The sequence below is a fragment of the Tinamus guttatus genome, unplaced genomic scaffold (assembly GCF_059628265.1).
Source record: "Tinamus guttatus ecotype Peru unplaced genomic scaffold, ASM5962826v1 Tinamus_guttatus_pri_ptg000614l, whole genome shotgun sequence".
NCBI classification, from domain to species: Eukaryota; Metazoa; Chordata; class Aves; order Tinamiformes; family Tinamidae; genus Tinamus; species Tinamus guttatus.
In genome coordinates, this window is record NW_028289148.1 from 122798 (window position 1) to 144268 (window position 21471).

The 21471-nt window shown below is 54.4% G+C and overlaps 1 protein-coding gene across 1 annotated transcript; it reads left to right on the top strand.

Annotated features, from left to right (window-relative positions):
• The first annotated feature begins 7261 nt into the window (after positions 1-7261).
• On the top strand, positions 7262-8215 carry LOC148592395 (olfactory receptor 14A16-like). The gene has a single exon (XM_088535094.1). The coding sequence runs from the start codon at positions 7262-7264 to the stop codon at positions 8213-8215; it is 954 nt and encodes a 317-aa protein (XP_088391220.1).
• Positions 8216-21471: the final 13256 nt, after the last annotated feature.

Sequence of the window (21471 nt, forward strand, 5' to 3'; positions counted from 1 at the left end):
TTCCCGCACCCAGGAATACAAGTCCCCTTGCTGGAGGAGCTCCTGCCCGGCTATCTTGACGCAGGGCTCCTTCCCCACCACCCCTGTGCTCTCCATGCAGGTCCCGTCCCTGCCTCCCAGCTCTCCCTCCAGCCCCACCACTCACCTCACTCGTGCACTCTTGTGCACTAGAGTTCCCTTCCATGGATGAGGTGCAGGCGTTTGCCTGCTGCTCCTTCTCCATGTCTAGGAACCTCTCTGAGGACCTCTCGCACGGGCACCAAGGGGAGTTGCTCCCTGCTGGTTGCGCCGCAATCCTCAGAGTGAAGACCCTAGCAGGGACACGGTCACCTTGGGGACTGCCCCATCACAGTGGCCTGTGGGTGTGATGCCACCCCCATCACAAAGCCCTGGCAGTCGCCATGGGGACACCAGGCACCTCCTCTCCCCACTCCTGAGCAGGTCCCTGGGGCGCAGGACGAGTTGTCCTCTCCACAGCTCTGTGCTCCCCGGGCCTTGCAGAGGTTGCCCCTCGTCAGGCGCTCCATAGCAGACACCCACCATGAGGCCACCCCCATCCTCGTCCCTGTGCTCTCGATTGCCTCTTGGTTCACCCCAAGGCAGAGCTCCCTGCATCCCGCTGCTCCCTCCCTGAGCTTCTCTTTCCCACATCACCCCGTGGCTATTCCTTGCCATCCCAGGCCATCACTTCCTCACCCTTTTTGGAGTCCTCCTCCTCCCCGAGTTGCTCCCACTTTGAGGCTCTCCTCACCAGCGTGGCCACCTGCTCGACCATCAGGTCAGCACATGGGAACAGCCGCGTTTTACATCCCCTCAGCTCCATGTGACGCCAACCCCCAACCGGCCTCCATGAAAAGACAAAACACTTGGGAATCTCGCACTTAGGTTCCTGACATGGGCTTGTTTCTGCCCACACTCATTTACCACCCCCAAAATTCCTGCCCTGTGGGTGCAGCATTGAGTGGCAGGAGTGGAGAAGGGAGTTAATACCATTTATTAATTGCAATCAATATGTAAGGAAATCATTCTTGTCCCCTTCTAGGTGCCCTGCCTTGCTAAGAGACATTGGCTATCTTCTTAATATGTAAGAAATCGTTATAGGTTTTATTGATACGTACAGGATTTTTAACAAGGTTCTACAAGTGGAAATGAGTGGGAAGAATATGGCAAGTGTAGGAGAACAGTTAAAGGAAGGGGAAGTAGGTAAAGCATGGGAAAATTACTAAAAGCATAGGCAAAAGTGTGAAAGTGTGGCAAATGAGCGTAAGAGTTGGAAAATAATAGCTGGCAGATGTAAGGATTGGAAAAAAAATTGAAATGGCGGGAAGCAGTGCAAAAGCATTGGAGAAGTGTCCAGATCATGGGAAATAGGGAAAAACATGGGTAAGGAACGATAGTGTAGGAATATGGTCAAAAGTACGGAATAGTGTAGGAATATGGTCAAAAACATACAAAAGTGGAAAAAGTGTGAAGTGATGGGGAAAAAAAGGAAAGTGCAAAAAGAACACCGAGAGCTCAGTAATATCGAGAAAGCATGGGAAAAGAAGGAGAGGTTGGGTAAAAGACAAAGGAAATGGTCACAAGCATGGCAGTAAAAGATGTGGGAAAATGGTCACAAGCATGGCAGGGAATGTTTGTGAAAGAGAAGGAAAAAAAGTGAAAGCATGGGAGAATTATCAAAGTAGAGGAAAATGTGGAAAAAAATGTGGGAAGAAGTGACAAAGTGTAAGAATACTAGTAAAAATGAATCTGTGGGGAAAACACCCAAAGCAGGAGAAAAACAGACCGTGTGTGAAGCCTTGTGGAAGTGTCCAGGGCCCCCCACATCTCCAGCGTGCCCTTGCTCTCAGAAGGCGTCTGCCCCCAGGGAGGAGGGACGCTCCTGCCTTCTTGTCACCGCCGGGTGCCTGCAATGTGCCCCTGCTCTGCTGCCTGTTGCTGAGGGTCCCCAAGGCAGCCCCACTCTCTGCAGACCCCTCTCCTACCATGGAGCAGGCCTGCCTGCGCGGTGCCTGGAGACCCCAGCAAGGCTGCGCTTAGAGGTGAAGGTGTCACTGTCCTCGGTGAAAGTCTGACTGGGGCCAAGGTCAGGAAAGGACAAGAGACAACAAGGACAAGCAGCAGCAAAGGGAATTTCAAGAGAGTTTAAGGACAAACTAATAATATTTTTTGTAGCTGAGCAGCACTGGGACAGGAGCCAGGAGATTTTCCTGGTGAAACCACCTACCAACCTGATACAAGAGTAAAGTTAGCCCTTCCCAGAGCAACCTGGTTGCCTCCTGCCTCAAGAGGAAAGCCTGTGTGCAAAAGGACAAAACAGGGGATTTTGTGAACCCTCACTTTAGCAAGGGCATTGAAAAGGTTTCTCATAGTCTCCTAGTCAATTTGGTGAACTGATCTGCAGAGGATCAGTGAACCATAAGGGAGTTGGTTGGGGAATCAGGCTCACTGAGAGCAGTGATCAGCAGTACAGTGCTGCCAAGCGGCAGCTGGCTATTAGTGGCATCCCTCAGTGATCAGCATGTGGGACAGGACTGCTTCATCATAACATCATAACATCAAGTTAGTGAAGAAGTCCCTGTATCTGGTCAGCCTGTGATTTGGCAGCCTGAGGTCACCCTTAGCCCATTTCTTCTTCGTATCCTCTAGGGGTGTGAAGGGTTTCTGGGCAGGGAGTGATAGAATGTGTTAAGGGTGCAGCGACTAGAGCCGACACCTTGGGGTGATGTGCCTCTCCCATTTCTGAAGCAGCCTTGACTGTACATAAGGAGGACTTGGCCTAAGGCAGTGGTGGCATCCAGTTGTTTGGACGCTGTCAGGAAACCACTCCAAAGGGTCCTGGTTTTCCTATAGGTGCCCTGCTGTATCTGCTAGAGACATGGGGTTGTGCTGGACACCCTAGGCAGCCCACCTGTCCCTGCGGGCCTTTTTTGGTGTCACTGAGTCAAGTGCCTGCACTGATTGACATCAAGTGCTTGCAGTGTCTGCATGTGCCTCAGCTGCCTGGTCGAGAAGCTCTGGTGGCAGTGGGCATGTGGTGTCCTTTCATGTCACCAGCTCCCTACCTGGTCCGCAGTTCATGCTCTTGATGGAAGTAGGTGCATGCCTTCAAGCACCTCGCTCGCTTTCAGTGTCACCATGTGCTTGTGTGTGAGCAACTGGCTTTCCTCCTCCATCCCCAGTGATATTAAAGGGCGCATAGAGCAGGATCTTGCCTGCACACAGCCTTGCTGTGCTCCCTTCTGCCTGCACAAGGGGAATCCCACCTCCTGGGTGCTTTTGTAGAGCACATGGGAAGGATCTGAATTCGCCTCCAGCCCAGGGCCTCCTAGGCCAGCCTGAGAAGCCCAGCCTGGCTCATCTGAGTCAATACCTGAACTCTGGGAAAATGAACTCTCTTCTTGTCCCCATCTAGGTGTCCTGCTCAGGTAAGAGATGCCAATAGGGTCTTCCAGATTGGGATGTTTCCACCTCTTGCAAATAACCATCCTCTGATGAGACCAGCTGCAATGCTGGCATCAATCTTCCTTCAGAGCTTAGACAGAGACCACAGTTGATTATTTCAGTCTATTCCAGTGCACGTTCCCCAGGAGGAAGGAGCACGAGAGATGGAGAAATTCATGAGTTCAGCTGGGCCTCTGCTCCCTAGCAGGTGTGCCGCATGGGCTCGGAATTCTGCAATAAAAACACATCTGATGAGACAGACTTACTGACACTGATGCCTTTAATCAAAGCAACATAGCTACAAGTACAAAGGAATACGAAACAGTTACTTACTGAATAATACTTGCCAGCAGAACTATGAGACCACACATTTCTCCAAGAGAGCGGAGTGGAGAGGCTGGCAGGCTCTCAGTTATAGCGGGCATCCCTGCAGGAGACAACGTTCACCTCGATGTTGGGAGTCTCCATCCCAACAGAGTCTGCCCTCATGTTTTATTCCTGGGGCATCCTGTCACGTAAGGCCAGTACATGCCAGGAGGCTGCCCAGGGGCGGGCAAATCTCCACCTTCCTGTCATAGAATCCTTCTAAGACTGTGCACACGCACATTCCAGAAGGGGGTCTCATTCCTCAATGTGGTGGTCCCGCTTTCCTTATCCTTCTCATTCTCACATTCTCAAACATCCTTAGACAGCATTTTGTAGTTAGGCTGGCAGCCTTGGGACCTGTGACAGAGGTGAACCAATCTCCAGGAAGGACAAGATGCCAGCGAAAAGTCCCTTGGCTTGAGTTCACAGCCTAAGATCATCATTGGCCCAAGTCCCGTTCATGCCATCTAGGGGTGTGAAGAGTTTCAAGAGAGGGAGAGCTAGAAGGTATGAAGGATGCAGAGACCTTGGTGTGATGTGCCTCTCTCATTGATGAAGTAAGCTTGGCTTAGACTGTTAGGACTTGGCTGAAGGACAGTGGTGGGATCCAGATGTGTGGGCAGTGTTAAGAAACCTGAGTGCCCAAAACCACTTGAAAGGGACAAGTGCCTGAACAGAATGAGATGAATTGTTTGAATGTCGGCATCTGCTCGTGTCTCAGCTTCCTAGTGAGTAGAGCTCTGGTAGCAGTGGGCATCTGATAACATTTTGGTGGACAAAAGCAATTCCCTACCCGGTCCCAATACATGCTCTAGAAGAAAGTAGGTAAGGTGATCATAGCAATCAGACACTGGCACATGCCTTCAACCACCTCTGACCCTTCCAGTGTCACCAAGGGTTTGTGCATGTGCAGCTGACACCCACCCTGAACGACCAGTGATTGGGAGCATAGAGCAAGACCTCCCATCCAGGCATCCCTGCTGTGCTCACTTCAGCTTGAGCAAGGGGAATCCCACCTGCTGTGCATTTCTGTGGAGCTCACCACAGAATACCATGGCAGCCCAGGGTCTTCTAAACCAGCCTGACAATCCCAAACTGGGTGACATCAACCAATACCTGAACACTGGGAAAGTGAGCTCTATTCTTGTATTCATTTATCTTGCCTAGCTAAGAGTTGGGAAGAGGGGCTTCCTGAGTGGGACATTTTCAGCTCTTCCAAGTAACAATACTCTGATGAAACAAACTACAGTGCTGACACCAGTCTTTCCTAGTGTTCAGAGAGGGACAATCAGGGATTATTTTAATTGACTACAGTGCACGTTTCCCAGGAGGAGGGAACACGAGGGACAGAGAAATTGATGAGTTCAGCTGTTCCTCTGCTCCTGAGCAGGGCCAGGCTCCTGGGATGGAGGCAGCTCGTGGCAGCCTGGCAGCACTGCCCAGAGACAGCCGAGTGCAGGAGCGGCTCCTGTGCCAAGAGCAGCGGGGCTGCGGGCACTGCCTGCTGCTGCAGACAGCAGAGGAGAGAAGGCAGCGAGAGGGGAACGGCAGTGTGGAGCAGGAGCAGAGCTCATTGTGGGAACAACCTTCACAGCCCTTGAAACAGTGAGTCTCTGTCTGCAGGGCAATGCTGCTGAGGTTCCTGGAGGGGGTGTCTGCATCCCAACCAAACCATGCCTCATAGGATTTTTAATGGTCTCTCTCCTGGAGCAAACAGGACATAGCAGGAGGAGGAGATGCTTCAGGGCAGGGATTCCCTGACACATGGTCAGAGGATCAGGGTATGCTTCTCTTGGCTATGCCACTTGAACACAGGGCTGTAGGGCTGTGAAGGCAGGGAGTGCACCAAGGTCTGCCTGGGGCTGTGATTCAGAGCAGTGTCCCTGTACCTCATGGTGCTGTTTGCCCAGGGCAGTGACTCTGCCATCTGTGAGGGTCAGCACACAGCCTCTCCAGGGAGATCCCTGTGGTGCTGTGGGGAGAAGCTTTGGGTGAGCAGAGATCCCTGGCAGGGCAGGTTCTTTCTGCCTTTGAGAGGTGCTGCAGGGGTCAGGTTCTGCTCACAGCTCCAGCACATGTGCAGGACATGTCTGAGGGGTCCTTTCAAGAGGAAAATCAAGAGAAGAGCTGCTTGAAGGAGTAGGAGCTTTCCTTCGGGTCTCTGCACTTTCACTTTCCTCATTTTCACAGGGATAATGAAGGAACAAGTTTTCTGTTTTGGCAATGAGCTGGGAGTCGTAAACCTTCCCTCTGAGAAATTAATAGGTCTGTGAGAAATGTCAGTGAGCTGCTTCATCCCCACTTTAGCCTAAAGGCAGCATCAGCATCTTCTTTGCAGCATCCTAGCACTTTATGTGAGCTGCTCCATTCCAACCTGCAACCACAGAGCTGGCCCTGGACATTGCCCAGAGGTTTCTGTAGGGCAGAACTGAGCACCCAGAGGGTGACATGGGATCTTTGAGCAGTGACAGGGACAAGACACTGGGACAGAGAAAGCGCTGCCAGCAGGGACAGCTCCAGGCAGCAGAGATGGGCAGGGAAGGAGAAGGAACTGCAGGGCATGGGGCTCGGGCTGAACTCTGCAGCCAGAGCTGTGGCAGAGGAGAGGGGCATCTCTTTGGTGCCTCCCCACCAAAGGGCTGAGAGGGGCAGTGCTGCAATGTCCCCCTCTGCAAGGTGCCATACCCTGCTGCTAAAGCGAAGGTTTTCCAGAATGCCTCTCTGTCCCTCTCCTTGCCTCCCTTGGCAACAGGGTCATGATGTTGCTCCTTAATCCTTCTCCTGTCCATGCTGCTCCTGTTCTTGCTCTCTGCTTCCTGTGGTTGGGAGTATCCAGCTGCAGTTCAGGCACCAAAGCTACAAGTAGTGGAAAAGAGGGATTTCCAAGGGAGTGAGGTCTCCACAGCCCCATTCTGTCCTGTGGATCTCCAGGAAATGCAATACAGGGAAATGAGTTGACTGTCCCTTAAGGAAAGTCCATCTTAAATCCTCACAGTCATTTGGCTGTTACCCCGTGGTGTCCTGCAGGCTGCCACCTGCCATCCAGAAAGGCTCTGTTGTCTCATGGCATATCTGTGGTATCCCAGCGACCCATGGGGAACCTATGGAAATCCTGGAAGTGATGGTGGGAGGCTGTAAATGGGCAGCAGAAAAGGGTCTTGTGCGTTTTTTGCTACAAGGGGAGTGTGGAGACCTCCCTCAGGTGCATGTAGAAAGGGAGAGAAGGTCCGAGATGGGCCCTCTGAAACCAGACTCTCCTTTCAGCAGGGGCTGCTCTCTTTTTAGAGTAACATTTTCTTGTTAGAAAAGGCGTGAGCCTCAGAGATCTGGGAATGAGACAAATAGATAAGAAAACTTCATTATTTTTCTTTATTTTCCTTTTAAGAGTGTCTCCTAACTTGTCTCTGTCTGTTTTTTTCCTTGGTGAAATCCCCATATGTATGGGGAGGAAATGTCCAACAGCAGCTCCCTCAACGAGTTCCTCCTCCTGCCATTCTCAGACAGGCGGGAGCTGCAGCTCTTGCACTTCTTGCTCTTCCTGGCCATCTACCTGGCTGCCCTCCTGGCCAACGGCCTCATCATCACAGCCGTAGCCTGCGACCACCGCCTCCACACCCCCATGTACTTCTTCCTCCTCAACCTCTCCCTCCTTGACCTTGGCTGCATCTCCACCACTGTCCCCAAATCCATGCACAATTCCCTCTGGGACAGCAGGGACATTTCCTACTTGGGTTGTGCTACCCAGGTCTTTTTCTTTGTCTTCTTTATCTCAGCAGAGTATTGTCTCCTCACTGTGATGGCCTACGACCGCTACGTTGCCATTTGCAAACCCTTGCACTATGGGATCCTCCTGGGCAGCAGAGCTTGTGTCAAAATGGCAGCAGCTGCCTGGGCCAGTGTTTTTCTCTATGCTCTCCTGCACAGTGGGAACACATTTTCCATTCCCCTCTGCCAAGGCAATGAGGTGGAGCAGTTCTTTTGTGAGATCCCCCAGATCCTCAAGCTCTCCTGCTCAGATGCCTACCTCAGGGAAGGTGGAGTTAGTATGGTTAGTCTTTGTTTAGCCTTTGGGTGTTTCATTTTCATTGTGGTGTCCTATGTGCAGATCTTCAGAGCTGTGCTGAGGATCCCCTCTGAGAAGGGTCGGCACAAAGCCTTTTCCATGTGCCTCCCGCACCTGGCTGTGGTCCTCCTGTTTGCCAGTACTTCATTTTTTGCCTACCTGAAGCCCCCCTCCATCTCCTCCCCAGCTCTGGATCTGGTCCTGGCTGTTTTGTACTCGCTGGTGCCTCCTACACTGAACCCCCTCATCTACAGCTTGAGGAACAAGGAGCTCAAAGCTGCACTGAGGAAACTGGTTCAGGGGATACAATGCCAAGACCATCTGCATCTACTGCATGACTGACAATGTGTATCTACTCATCCTCAGGGTAACTGGCAGTAAGGGTCTTCCTTCCTTCCTTCCTTCCTTCCTTCCTTCCTTCCTTCCTTCCTTCCTTCCTTCCTTCCTTCCTTCCTTCCTTCCTTCCTTCCTTCCTTCCTTCCTTCCTTCCTTCCTTCCTTCCTTCCTTCCTTCCTTCCTTCCTTCCTTCCTTCCTTCCTTCCTTCCTTCCTTCCTTCCTTCCTTCCTTCCTTCCTTCCTTCCTTCCTTCCTTCCTTCCTTCCTTCCTTCCTTCCTTCCTTCCTTCCTTCCTTCCTTCCTTCCTCCTTCCTTCCCCCTTCCTTCCTTCCTTCCTTCCTTCCTTCCTTCCTTCCTTCCTTCCTTCCTTCCTTCCTTCCTTCCTTCCTTCCTTCCTTCCTTCCTTCCTTCCTTCCTTCCTTCCTTCCTTCCTTCCTTCCTTCCTTCCTTCCTTCCTTCCTTCCTTCCTTCCTTCCTTCCTTCCTCCCTCCCTCCCTTCCTCCCTCCCTCCTTCCCTCCCTCCCTTCTTTCCTTCCTTCCTTCCTCTCTTCCTCTCTCCCTGCCTCCCTTCCTCTCTTTTTCTCTTCCTTCCTCTTCCTTTCATCCTCTCTTCCTTTCTTTCTCTCATCCTCTATCTCTGTCTCTCTCGTTCTCTCTCTTTCTCTCTTTCTGTCTGTCTTCCTTTTCCTGCTTAAAGATAAAATGATTCAATTGGTAATATTTCAGCAGCAATAAGCTGCCCATCCTTCTACTCAAGTAATATCTAATTTCTCTCAGACAACTCTTGTGATTTTGGCATTCTTGCTTTAATAATGAGGTTTGTGCACAAGTTTCTGAATTCATCCCACTTCTCCAGAGGTGTTACCCGTGTCTTTCTGACCCAGAGGTCTTCTTTAAATGTGTCTATCATTGTGTCAGAGCTGTCGTTCCCCTAATTAAAGGGTATGTTTTCAGTGCATCTTGTAGATTGGGCTCTTCTTCCAAAGCTGGTGCCAAGAATTTGCTCCATGACATTCAGCCTGAGAGATGCTTTTTGTTTTTCTGGGGCTCTTCATGGGCCCAAGGCAATTTGCTCCTGGGGGGATATGTTAGGGAATAAGGACTGGATTCAGTTCTCACTTGTGAGTGCTCGGTGTTCCTGATTGATAGTGATGAATGGCCAAGTAGTATCTGCCTGGGACTGTCCCCCGTATGGTGGCCTAGGACCACATTGGGGACCTTGCAGGCACAGGGAAAGGAGCTTCAAGAGCCGCCCATGATAGCTTATACCTGAAGTCATTGTCTGGGTCTAGGGACACATGAACACAGCTGAGCCATTTTATAGGCCCTGTGATTGCTCAGAGCATCATTCACAGATAGAGGCCCCTTGATACGGTGTTCTCAGGTACAATGATGCCTGTCCAGCTGGGTCTGTGTCCAACCATGAGCACAACAACTGCAGAGTCACCCTGTGACCCCAGAGCACCACAGCCCACTCACTCTGCAGAGCAGCACCAGCATCTCGGGGTCCTGCAGGGAGCACCGGGGAGGCTCCAGGACCTTCCAGGCAGACCATAACTAAGGAATTAACCTGGGGAAGGGTTTTTCAGGGAGCAGGGATATCCCTGGGGAAGGGGAAAAGGAGCAATTGTGCTCTTAGAAGGAGGAATAAAAGGGGAAAAGAAATATGTTTCTCTGCATGTCGGCTAGGGGCTGGCTGCTGTGTCCCTGGCAGCAGGAGGTGCCAGCAGAGCCCCAGGGCAGGGAGCCTTGTGCTGTGCTAGAGAGAGGGGCTGGCATGGGGGCTGCAGGCAGCCCGGGGTAGGGAAGCTCTGGGATACAGGAACAAGAGGCACAGAGTGTCACTGTCCTCTGTGTCCGTATGGGGTCCAGTTCCAGCTTGGAGCCTTATGGGGCACCTGACACACACAGCCCTGTCCCCTGGAGATGCTGTGCCCACAGTGGGGCTGGGGCTGTGGGGTGAGTGCCCTGCGGGGGTCACTGCTGCGGGGCCACCCCCAGCCTGGTCTGCTCTGCTGGGTGGGCTGGGAGAGGGCAGGGCAGGTGGGGAGAGCTGGAGAGGGGCTGGGCTGGGCTGGAGAGGGTCCGGAGAGGAAAAGGACGTTTGCTGAGCTGGGTGTCCTTGGTTGCATGGCCTGGCTGTGAAGGGGCCACAGGGCATTTGTCACGGATTGGTCTCTCACTTTGGCCATTTCCAGCACTCGTCCGACATTGGACATTCACAGGACTCAGCAGGGGCAGGTTGCTGGGGGTGGCTGCCCAAGCAGGAGGGCTCTGGTGGGCTGAGATACCAAGGGTTGTTGCTGGGTCCATACTGGGGAGACCTTTCCCCATCCTGGAGTGCTCCCTGCCCCATGCGGTGCCTGCACATCAGGACCATGGGACGCTTGTGGTTCCTTCGGGATCTGAGGCTGCCTTCTTGGCCTGTCTCCTGAAGCAAGAGCCATGCAGAGATGCGGCAGAAGCAGGACATCTTCTCTGGGGGAAGCTGAAGAGAGGGCTAAAGCAGTGAAGCAGGACTGGGGTGAGCATGTGCGTGAGAGCTGGTTCCTGCAGGTGGTCATTGGCCGCAATGAGCCAGGCTGTTGGGCGCACTCAGCTGCTCCCCGTGTGCCGCATGACTCCTGCTGGGCCTGGCAGTGCTGCCTTCCATCTCATCTGCCAACAACCTCCTTGGCTTCTTCCTTGCTTGTCCTGTTTTGTCAGGCACCATACACTTATTCCCAACTCCATAAGGGAGCAAGAAATCCCACAGCCTGGCATTGGAATGCATGCACATTGCTGGAAAAGAACCATTGTTCCTTTGCAGGCCTGGCCTTGGAGGCTCCCTTCCTTTCCAGAGAGCAATGACTACTCTCCTGAGGATGAGCTTGTCCTCTCTCGGCACTGCTTGAGTGCAGGCATTATAGAAGGGGAGCGCCTGAGTGTGGAGCAGAGCTGCGATCCCCGGTGCCGGTTGGGAATGCTCTTCGGCTCCGTGATATCCTACACTCTTTTTCTGTGCCACAATTCCCAAGAAGGAAAAAAAAAATAAGAAGAAATAAAAAGAATTGGAAATGGAAAGAAGAAAGAGAAAAAGAGAAAACAAAACAAAACAGCATTAGGAAAAGATTAAAAGGAAAACAAAAAAAAAGAAAAGGGAAAAGAAAAAGAAAATGAAGAATAGAAGAAGTGAAAAAGAAGAAGAAAAAAAAACAGATGGAAAACTGGCTGGGACATCCCAAAGGGCCATGTGTGAAGAAAGTCCTAGAGGGAACCTGTGCAGGCCCTCCCTTGCTCCTAGGGTCTGAAATCTTAGCACTACATACACACATCTTCAGTGGGGATGATTTTAGTGCCTGACATCACTTGGATAAAACATACAACACTAAAACAATGATACAGGAATATATATTTAAACAACAACAAAAACAGAACAATATATTAAACAATAACAACAACAATAACAAAAACAATATCAATAAAACTAACAACAGGAATATCAACAATATCAACAGGAACAAATACTACTAATAAAAGTCTCTAATGAAAAATCCAGATAAGAAGTTATTGCTGCAGTCCCTGGGCCCAGTGCTTCCCAGCAGCAGCCAGAGTGAAGGGGAGCTTGGTCTGCAAGGGAAAAGGAGGCATCAGCAGGGCCGAGGAGCGGCTCGGGGGCTCCCGTGGAGCAGAGGCTCTTTGGCGGCTGCGCGGGCTCTTTGGCAGCAGCGCTGCCGTCATTGGTGCCCTGGCAGAGGCTTGGCGTGGCCAGCGCAGCCCAGAGGCCGGCAGAGGGGCTGAGGCAGCAGGTGCCCAGGCCTTGGGCGCTCCTGCGCCCTGTGCAGCTCTGCCCCGGCGCCGCGGCCCGCCAGAGCGCCCGCACACCTGGGCCAGGCTCCCGCGCGGCTGCTCCCCAAAGGCAGCGCGGAGCAGCGCCAAGGGGCCGGGCACAGCCCCAGCTCTGCCCGTGCAGCCGGCAGCAGGGGCCATACCTGGGGGCTGCAGCTGGAGCTCTCCCAATCCATCGGCTCTTCTTGGCTGCAGCCGACCAGGGTGATGCTCCCCACGGTCTGGAAGAGAGGAGGAGACCTTGGTGGGGACGGTGCATGGGGAAGAGGAAGGGCAAGGGCATCCAGGGGCTACGGGGGCTGTACCTGGCTGCTGCCGTAACTGAGCCACTCCATAGGCTCAGGGTGGTCCCCTGAAGGCCCCCTATCCATGTGCGGAGCCTGTAAGAGAGAGGCAGGCGTTTTCAAGACAAGTCCCAGAGCTGGGGAGGTCTGGCCCCAGGGCCCCTCTTCCTGCAGCGAGAATCGGGAAAGCGAGAAGGGGCCAACCCCATCCCCAGCTGTCCATGTGCACCCGGCAGCAGCAGCAACACCTGGAGGGCACAGCTAGAGGTCTCCCACTCCATAGGCTCTTCATCCTGGCTGCATCCAGCCAGGCTGTGGGTTCCTGGGCTCTGGAAGAGAGCAGGAGAGCATAGGGGGACAGTCATGGTGGCAGATCTGGCTCTGTGCATGGGGCCTCGTGTGCCCTGCGTGCACAGGGCAGGCGGTGCACAGAGCCAGGGCACCAGGCTCAGGCAGCAGCCCCCGAGGCCTTGGCCTCTCCTGGCCCTGGCGCAGCTCTGCCCCAGCACCCAGGCCTGCCAGAGCTCCCTGCCACCTCTGCCACTAGCCCTGCAGCTGCTCTCGCAGAGACAAGCGCCAGCCGTCCCCACGCAGCCTCTGCCTGCGCGCACAGTACCTGCACAGAGCTCTCCCACTCCATCTCTTCAACTGGAGAGTTGTCCATTTTTTTAAGTCTCCACCAACTGCAAAAGAAAAGGAGTCATTGTCATTTGCAGCCGTGAGAGCAGGTGTCTCTGTCCCAGCAGCCGCTTGGTGTCTCCGTGTGTGGGAGTGGTGGGGCACAGAGCTGGGCCTGCCCGCGGCAGCCTCCTTGTCCCCGGCAGGCCCTTTTGCAGTTGGGGAGCCGAGTGGCAAGTAGAGGAGAGAGAAGGGCAATGTCAGCGGTGTGAGCGCCAAGTGTCGCGTGGTGGCTTTGGGGCCTCCCCTGGGAGGCATCGCGCAGGCTGCCCTGCAGCCCCGCAGCTCCCCTGCATCTTGTGGGCACCACGGGTGGCCCCTGGTGCTGCGCGGCCCTGCTGCTCACCTGGCCTTGCTGCTGCGTGGCCAGCACTGGGGCCACTGTGAGGCGCAGCCCTGGGAAGCTTCCGTGTTCCCGTGGCGATAACTGCCCCTCTGGGATGTTCCAGTGCTCCGTGGGGGGAGGAGGGCAGCGGCAAGGGCCAGGGGGGCCGCCGTGAGGAAGGGTCTGCGTGTGCTGGACTCCCCCTGGCACTGCTGAGCCTGGCGGCAGAGAGCAGTGCGTGGCCTTGGGCTTCCTGGGTGCCAAGGAGGGCTCCTCATGCAGCCCCATGGTGCTGCTGGTGGCTGCCTGCCCAGAGGCCAGACTCCAATTGGGGCTCTGCTTACACCCCTGCAAGCAGCCTTGAATGCCTTCATCTTTCTTCCCTGCTCCACTCCTGCCCTTACCGCCTGATAGTCTCGAGACAGCTTTCTTTTCCATGGTCTAGACATGTTCCTTGGCAGTGCAATGAGTGCGAAGGGCAGTTGTGCCCAGGGCCGGGTGTGCATGTCCTCAACAGAGCCCTTGTGAGTTGGTGGTTGCCTGGGAGCCCCTGGTGTGCTGCTGGGCTCCTTTTCTTGTCCTGCCGTGCACCTTGCAGGTGCCATGTGCTGTGGCTGAGAGCAGCCTTGCCTTCCCCCTTAACTCTATTGGTGCTGGGAGTGCAATTGCAGGCTGAGTGTTTGGCTCCAGTTTTATCTGGGGCAATGGGCCAGGGATTATAGACAGAGGGGATTTACCCTCCTCTCCCTCTGCCTTCCCCTTCCCCAAACACTGTCTCAAAATACAGAATTGGGATCGTGTCAAACCCTGGTTCCTTTGGTTCCAGCAGCAATTCAGCAGCACACAAAGAGTTAAATTATGGCATGAGAGTTTGGCCATGTGTTGAGAGGCCACTTGGCTTTTAGCGGAGGATCTCTAAGCCGTGCGCCTGTTCCTGTGCTGCTCACGGCGGCATCAGGGAGGCCGGTGCGCAGGACAGGAGCTGCTCCCTGGGGCAGTGCAGCCCCGCGGCGCAGGGGACAGGGACACTGCATCCTGGGCACCTGTGCAGAGCAGGGGGGGTCTTTTCTCCCCTTTGGAAGCAGCTTGGGAAACAGCCAAATACAGGGGTGGAAAGCAGGTTTGGTTGAACTTCCCAGCAAGTGAACAAACTCCCAAGAGCTGAGTGCCTAGCTCTAGGTTAGGGGATCAAGTGCAGCACGGGCAGGTACCAGGACACGTAGCCTCTCTTCCCCCGCACACCTCAGCCCCAGCCCAGCGCCCTCCTGCCAGCAGCCCGTGTGCTTGCGGTGCGCTCCGCGAGCCGCCGTGCCGGCCTCTTGTGCAAGCGCTGTGGTCTCCAGGGCCTCCGCTCCAAGGAGCCCCATCTCTATTGAAGCCATGGATGAGAAGCCCTGTGTCCCTGTCCACGTGGACGTCCCTGGGAAGCCGTTGCTGTCCTTGGGCAGCACAGGGATGTGCTGCCCTCACCAAACAGAGTCCCCACAAGGGGCCGCAGCACCCGCTCCCCACAGCCTCTGCAAGGGGCAGTGTGGGGCTGCTGGAGCAGCGCAGCAAGGTGTGCGGCCAAACGCACCCGTCTGCCAGCCAAGGCAGGCGCCCTCGCGCAGCGCCTCTCTGCAGGAGCACCGGGGCATGGCCTGGTACCAACTGCCGCCACCATGGCCAGGCCAAGCCCAGCATGCAGCTGCCACTCGTTCCTTCCCACCCATTTCAATTGCAGGGTTTTGGTGATATTTCAGTGGAAAACAAACCTGGTGTAAATGTTTTTTGTGGAGCTTAACAATCTCTTTGCAAAGTTCCTCATTCCTTGAGCTTAAAAGAGCCAGGTTATTAACCACCATAGCAGCATTTCTAACCAAAACACTACGACTTAAGCAGGCCAGGAGTGCCAGGAGCTGCTGTCACTCTAACCCATTCCTGGCGCCCAACGCAGGGCTGGGACCGGCCAGGTGATGCCTTGAACTGCAGCTCCCCCCTCTTGAGAAGCAGGTGGAGGTGTTTAGGATATTCACCAAACTACAGCTGCTTGCAGTTAAGAAATGATGAGTTATGTGTGAAACTTATGCATTGATTCTTGGACAAAAGCATCTTGCAGCAGTTTGAAGGAGGGTGATCCAGTCTAGAAGAGACATGGTGTTATTGGAGTAAGTCCAGCTAAGGGCCCCTTAGACGATTAGGGGACTGGAGCCTCTCTCATATGAGGTGTAGCTGAGCGAACTGGGGCTGCATAGCCTGGAGAAGAGAGGACGGAGGAGAGTTTTATCAATGTGCTTAAGTATCCAAAGGGAGGCTGTGATAAGGACAGGTCCAGATTTTTTTCAGTGATGCTCAGTGACATTGATGAAAGGTAATGGGCACAAATTGAAACACAGGAAGGTTTTTCTGAAAATAAGGAAGGTGTCTGAGCATAGGAACAGGCTGCAGAGGAAGGCAGTGGAGTTTCCAGCCCTGGCAATACTGAACAGGTGTCTGGGCAGGGTCTTGGGCCGCCTGCTGGAGGTAGCCCTGTCAAAGCGTGAGGATGAACAAGGTCTCTGAAGGCCCTTTCCAATCTGAGCCATCCTGGAATGTTTAAAGCTAGAATATATCCTTCATGCAGGCAATGTGGAACTTCAGTGTTTCAGAGTGAAACTGATACCCGAGCTCCTGCGTTGGTATTTGTCCAGTGTAAGATGGTTATTGCAATCTATCTTATGACCTTGGCGTTTGCAAAAGTTTTGTTCTTTTCTTTACTTATTTACTTATTTTTCCTGGCCACGTCTGTCTATGATGTATGCTCTACCCCTTAGAAAACTCCTTATAGTCCATGAAAATGCAAATATTATTTTCTAGGAGTTCTCTGTAACATGACAAGTTCTACATTTTTTTTATTTTTATTTACTGATTTTTTTTTCCTTACACTGACCAAGAAACCCTGAAGTGTTTTGACTTTCCTTTAGGAGGCCAAGGCAGGATGCCCCACACTGTCTCCTGAGGAGCTCTCAAATTGACTCAAACTGTCTCCTTATGTCCGCTGTGCAGCGCTTGAGGAGATACTTCCCAAGAAGCAGCTTGATATTCCTGACAGAACAGGAAATGCCTGCATGTCCCGGATGGAACCTGCCTCAGTGGGTGGATTCACATGCCACACTTGCCACCGTGTGCTCTGCTGGTCACTGACTCCTTGAGAGATGTTCTGCAGGTGTCCTCACTACTCCTCTAACTGCATCAGGGGGGAAAGGAAACAACGGAATCCTACCAAGCACTTAACCTGAGCAAACTCTGTGTCTCCTGGAAGTCAGGACATTGAACAGCTTCAGCAAAAGGTCTTCTGCTGTGCTGGAGAAGCAGATGGTGCCTACAGTGATGATCTGGAAATCACAAGAGCACTAGGACCTGCCATAGTCCCTGTTCCCCAAGGGGCTGAGGGACAGAGCAGCCTCCATCGTGGTCCCCAGTACGGGGCCCTTCCTGGCAGCAGCCCATTTCTGCACCAGCTGCCTCCAGGGACACTGCCCCCCGTGACATGGTCCCTGAGCGTGTCCCAGCCCTGCTGGGCCCTGTGTCCCCCAGGGGCTCGTGGAGTTCGGCCCTGCATCTCCAGGCCCCGTATCCCTGGGGCGGGACAGCTTCCCTTTGCCTGTGGCTTGCGCCCTGAGGGGACCCATTGTGTGCGGCACCCGGAGAGTTGAGAGCTGCCCCGCGGTGGGGCTGGGGCTTCTTCCCCTTTGGGCATCCTGTGGCACACGTGTGCAGGTCAGGTGAAGGAAGGCCCTACACTTAGGGATTAATAGCAGGTTGATTTTTAATTGTCCTTGGTATAAGAATCTAATTTGACACATTTTGAGGATGCCCTGAGGCCTTCCCAAATCTCGTACACAGAATTGCTAGCATCATACATGAGGGAAGCACTACTTGTACATGGTAAATGCTAGCACATTTCTTCCTGAATGTTCAGAGGATTCTCATCCTTGAAGCAGTTTCCTTTAGTGCAGGGTGCCGGGTTAAGGGTAAGGGAGGGATTCTCACGGTCCAGCCATAAGTGTTGGTCAGGTGTCATTCCTGATTCCTGCTCCACTTATCAGTGCTAGGCCCTGTCATTTATACAATTAGGTGGAAGAAGACACGGCCATGATATGGTCATCCTCATAAGGTGATCCTTCCAGAATCTGCAGACAAGTTGCGTAAGATTCTCTGCTCCCTGCAGCATGAGTGAGTGGCATTGTGCACTGCCAGTGGGTGCCTCTGCAAGACTTTCCAGATTCTTATTTGAGAAGTCCTTGAAAAGTGCATGCAAACTCCAGCATATGTTCTTGCTGCATCAGTGTCTGTGTGTGCCTTTTTGCTTGCTCATTCCATATGTATTGTTGGAGGGTGGTATTTGAGTAGGGCAAGTGGATTACTCTAGACCTGAAGAGAAAAGTGTATTGTTGACAGAGATTTTATGTGGAATGTGTGGGTGTTGGGGACAGCTTTTTAGTAGGGAAATGCTGCAAAGGGAAATGCAGCTGTGGTGCCCGTGCTGGGAATGGATGAAAGGAAGCAGGGGCAATGTCTGGAGGCTTCGCTAAGCATGCAGTGGCTAGTGATTTTAGCTGTGAGGCCTGTCTTTTGTGGGAGGTGATTGAGCAGGGTGACCATGCTGGTAGCAAGGTGTGAGAATTGTGGTGTAATGGTTGGGAGGGAATGAAGCAGAGCAAGCAAGCGTTGTGAGGCTGCCCTCCTCATAGAGAGTGAAGGCTTTGTTCTGTCAGTCATTTACATATAAATCCCCCTTGCCAGTGCACATGTGCAGCATGAACAAAGAAATGTGTGAATGAAGCATGCAGCTTCCTGAGTGCATGAATGAAGCATGCAGCAACATGAATGAAGGGCAGCATGAATGAAGGACTACCATCTCTACATGTGCTTTGGTGAAATCCTGGCTCCAGAAATGACTTCTCAAGCAATCTCTCTTAAGCAGCTCTGTGGAGGGGAGTTTGGGAAGTCTGCTTGACAACAGGTCAAGCAGGAGGCAGCAATGTGCCCTTGTGTCAAGGATGGCCAGAGGGATGCTGGCCTTCACGAGGAGGAGTGTTGGCAGCAGGTGGAGGGGGCTGATCGTGCCCCTCTCCTCAGCTCTGCTCAGGCCACACCTGGACTCTCGTGTGCAGAAATATTGTGGGCTGCCCAGGACAAGAGGGATGTGGAACTTGCAGAGAGCGACCAGCTTAGTGCCACAAAGATGATGAAGGAACTGGAGCGTCTATCTTATGAGGAAAGAGTAAGCGATTTGGGCCTGTTTATCCTGGAAAAAACAAGAGTGAGAGGGGAACTTATCAAGAGGTACAAACAGCTGAGGGGAGGATGTAAAAAGGACAGGGCCAAACTCTTCTCGGTGGTGCCCAGCAATAGCCCAAGAGCTAAAGGGTGTAGATTGCAACACAGTTACAATGGATGCAAATTGCTACAAACTTTCAATGTGCATATGAGGAAGGGCTTTTTGACAGTTAGGGTGACGGAGCACTGGAAGCGGGTGTCCAGCGAGGTTGTGCAGGCTCCTTCTTTGGAGCTCTTCCAAAGCCTCCTGGGTGTGATCCTGTGCAACGCGCTGTAGGAGTCCCTGCTTGTGCAGGAGGGGGTTGGACTGATGATCTCGAGAGGTCCCTTCCAACGTCAACCCCTGTGTGACTGTGTGACTTGGGAGGGCTCCGTGGGCACCCAGGACGGCAGTGATGTTGGAAGGGCAGTGGTGGGGTTTTGTCAGGCCGTAAGGCCTCTTCTCTTGTGGCACCGAGTTGTCACCATGAGCAACTGGCAGATGGCCCTGCAGACGGCAGAGGGACAGAGCAGCCTCCATCGTAGTCCCCAGCACGGGGCCCTTCCTGGCAGCAGCCCATTTCTGCACCAGCTGCCTCCAGGGACACTGCCCCCCATGACGCGGTCCCTGAGCGTGTCCCAGCCCTGCAGGGCCCTGTGTCCCCCAGGGGCTTGTGGAGTTCGGCCCTGCATCTCCAGGCCCCGTGTCCCTGGGGCGCGACAGCTTCCCTTTGCCTGTGGCTTGGGCCCTGCGGGGACACGTTGTGTGCGGCACCCGGAGAGTTGAGAGCTGCCCCACAGTGGGGCTGGGGCTTCTTCCCCAGGGCCACATGTGAATGGAATTCCAGGAAGGAATTTTTTGCTGTTGCTCCCATGCCCCTGGTGCACACAGGGCTCCACACACACACCTGCGGTGGGGATGGTTTTTTGTGCCTGAGCTCACTTGGAAAAAACTGGCAACATATGAGCAATGATACAGGAATATATATTTAAACAAGAGCAAGAAAGAATAACAAAAACAATAATAACGACAACAATATCAATAACAGTAACAACAACAATATCAAAAACAATATAAACAATATCAACAACAACCAAAAACTACTGTGACGCTACATAGAAAAAAATCCAGAAAAGAGTCCAGGGCTGGAGTCCTCATGCCCAGCGTTTCCTGGTAGCAGCCTGGGTGAAGGGGAGCTTGGTCTGCAAGGGAAAAGGAGGCATCAGCAGGGCCGAGGAGCGGCTCGGGGGCTCCCGTGGAGCAGAGGCTCCTTGGCGGCTGCGCGGGCTCTTTGGCAGCAGCGCTGCCGTCATTGGTGCCCTGGCAGAGGCTTGGCGTGGCCTGCGCAGCCCAGAGACCGGCAGAGGGGCTGAGGCAGCAGGTGCCCAGGCCTTGGGCGCTCCTGCGCCCTGTGCAGCTCTGCCCCGGCGCCGCGGCCCGCCAGAGCGCCCGCACACCTGGGCCAGGCTCCCGCGCGGCTGCTCCCCAAAGGCAGCGCGGAGCAGCGCCAAGGGGCCGGGCACAGCCCCAGCTCTGCCCGTGCAGCCGGCAGCAGGGGCCATACCTGGGGGCTGCAGCTGGAGCTCTCCCAATCCATCGGCTCTTCTTGGCTGCAGCCGACCAGGGTGATGCTCCCCACGGTCTGGAAGAGAGGAGGAGACCTTGGTGGGGACGGTGCATGGGGAAGAGGAAGGGCAAGGGCATCCAGGGGCTACGGGGGCTGTACCTGGCTGCTGCCGTAACTGAGCCACTCCATAGGCTCAGGGTGGTCCCCTGAAGGCCCCCTATCCATGTGCGGAGCCTGTAAGAGAGAGGGAGGCGTTTTCAAGACAAGTCCCAGAGCTGGGGAGGTCTGGCCCCAGGGCCCCTCTTCCTGCAGCGAGAATCGGGAAAGCGAGAAGGGGCCAACCCCATCCCCAGCTGTCCATGTGCACCCGGCAGCAGCAGCAGTACCTGGAGGGCACAGCTAGAGGTCTCCCACTCCATAGGCTCTTCATCCTGGCTGCATCCAGCCAGGCTGTGGGTTCCTGGGCTCTGGAAGAGAGCAGGAGAGCATAGGGGGACAGTCATGGTGGCAGATCTGGCTCTGTGCATGGGGCCTCGTGTGCCCTGCGTGCACAGGGCAGGCGGTGCAAAGAGCCAGGGCGCCAGGCTCAGGCAGCAGCCCCCGAGGCCTTGGCCGCTCCTGGCCCTGGCGCAGCTCTGCCCCAGCACCCAGGCCTGCCAGAGCTCCCTGCCACCTCTGCCACTAGCCCTGCAGCTGCTCTCGCAGAGCCAAACGCCAGCCGTCCCCACGCAGCCTCTGCCTGCGCGCACAGTACCTGCACAGAGCTCTCCCACTCCATCTCTTCAACTGGAGAGTTGTCCATTTTTTTAAGTCTCCACCAACTGCAAAAGAAAAGGAGTCATTGTCATTTGCAGCCGTGAGAGCAGGTGTCTCTGTCCCAGCAGCCGCTTGGTGTCTCCGTGTGTGGGAGTGGTGGGGCACAGAGCTGGGCCTGCCCGCGGCAGCCTCCTTGTCCCCGGCAGGCCCTTTTGCAGTTGGGGAGCCGAGTGGCAAGTAGAGGAGAGAGAAGGGCAATGTCAGCGGTGTGAGCGCCAAGTGTCGCGTGGTGGCTTTGGGGCCTCCCCTGGGAGGCATCGCGCAGGCTGCCCTGCAGCCCCGCAGCTCCCCTGCATCTTGTGGGCACCACGGGTGGCCCCTGGTGCTGCGCGGCCCTGCTGCTCACCTGGCCTTGCTGCTGCGTGGCCAGCACTGGGGCCACTGTGAGGCGCAGCCCTGGGAAGCTTCCGTGTTCCCGTGGCGATAACTGCCCCTCTGGGATGTTCCAGTGCTCCGTGGGGGGAGGAGGGCAGCGGCAAGGGC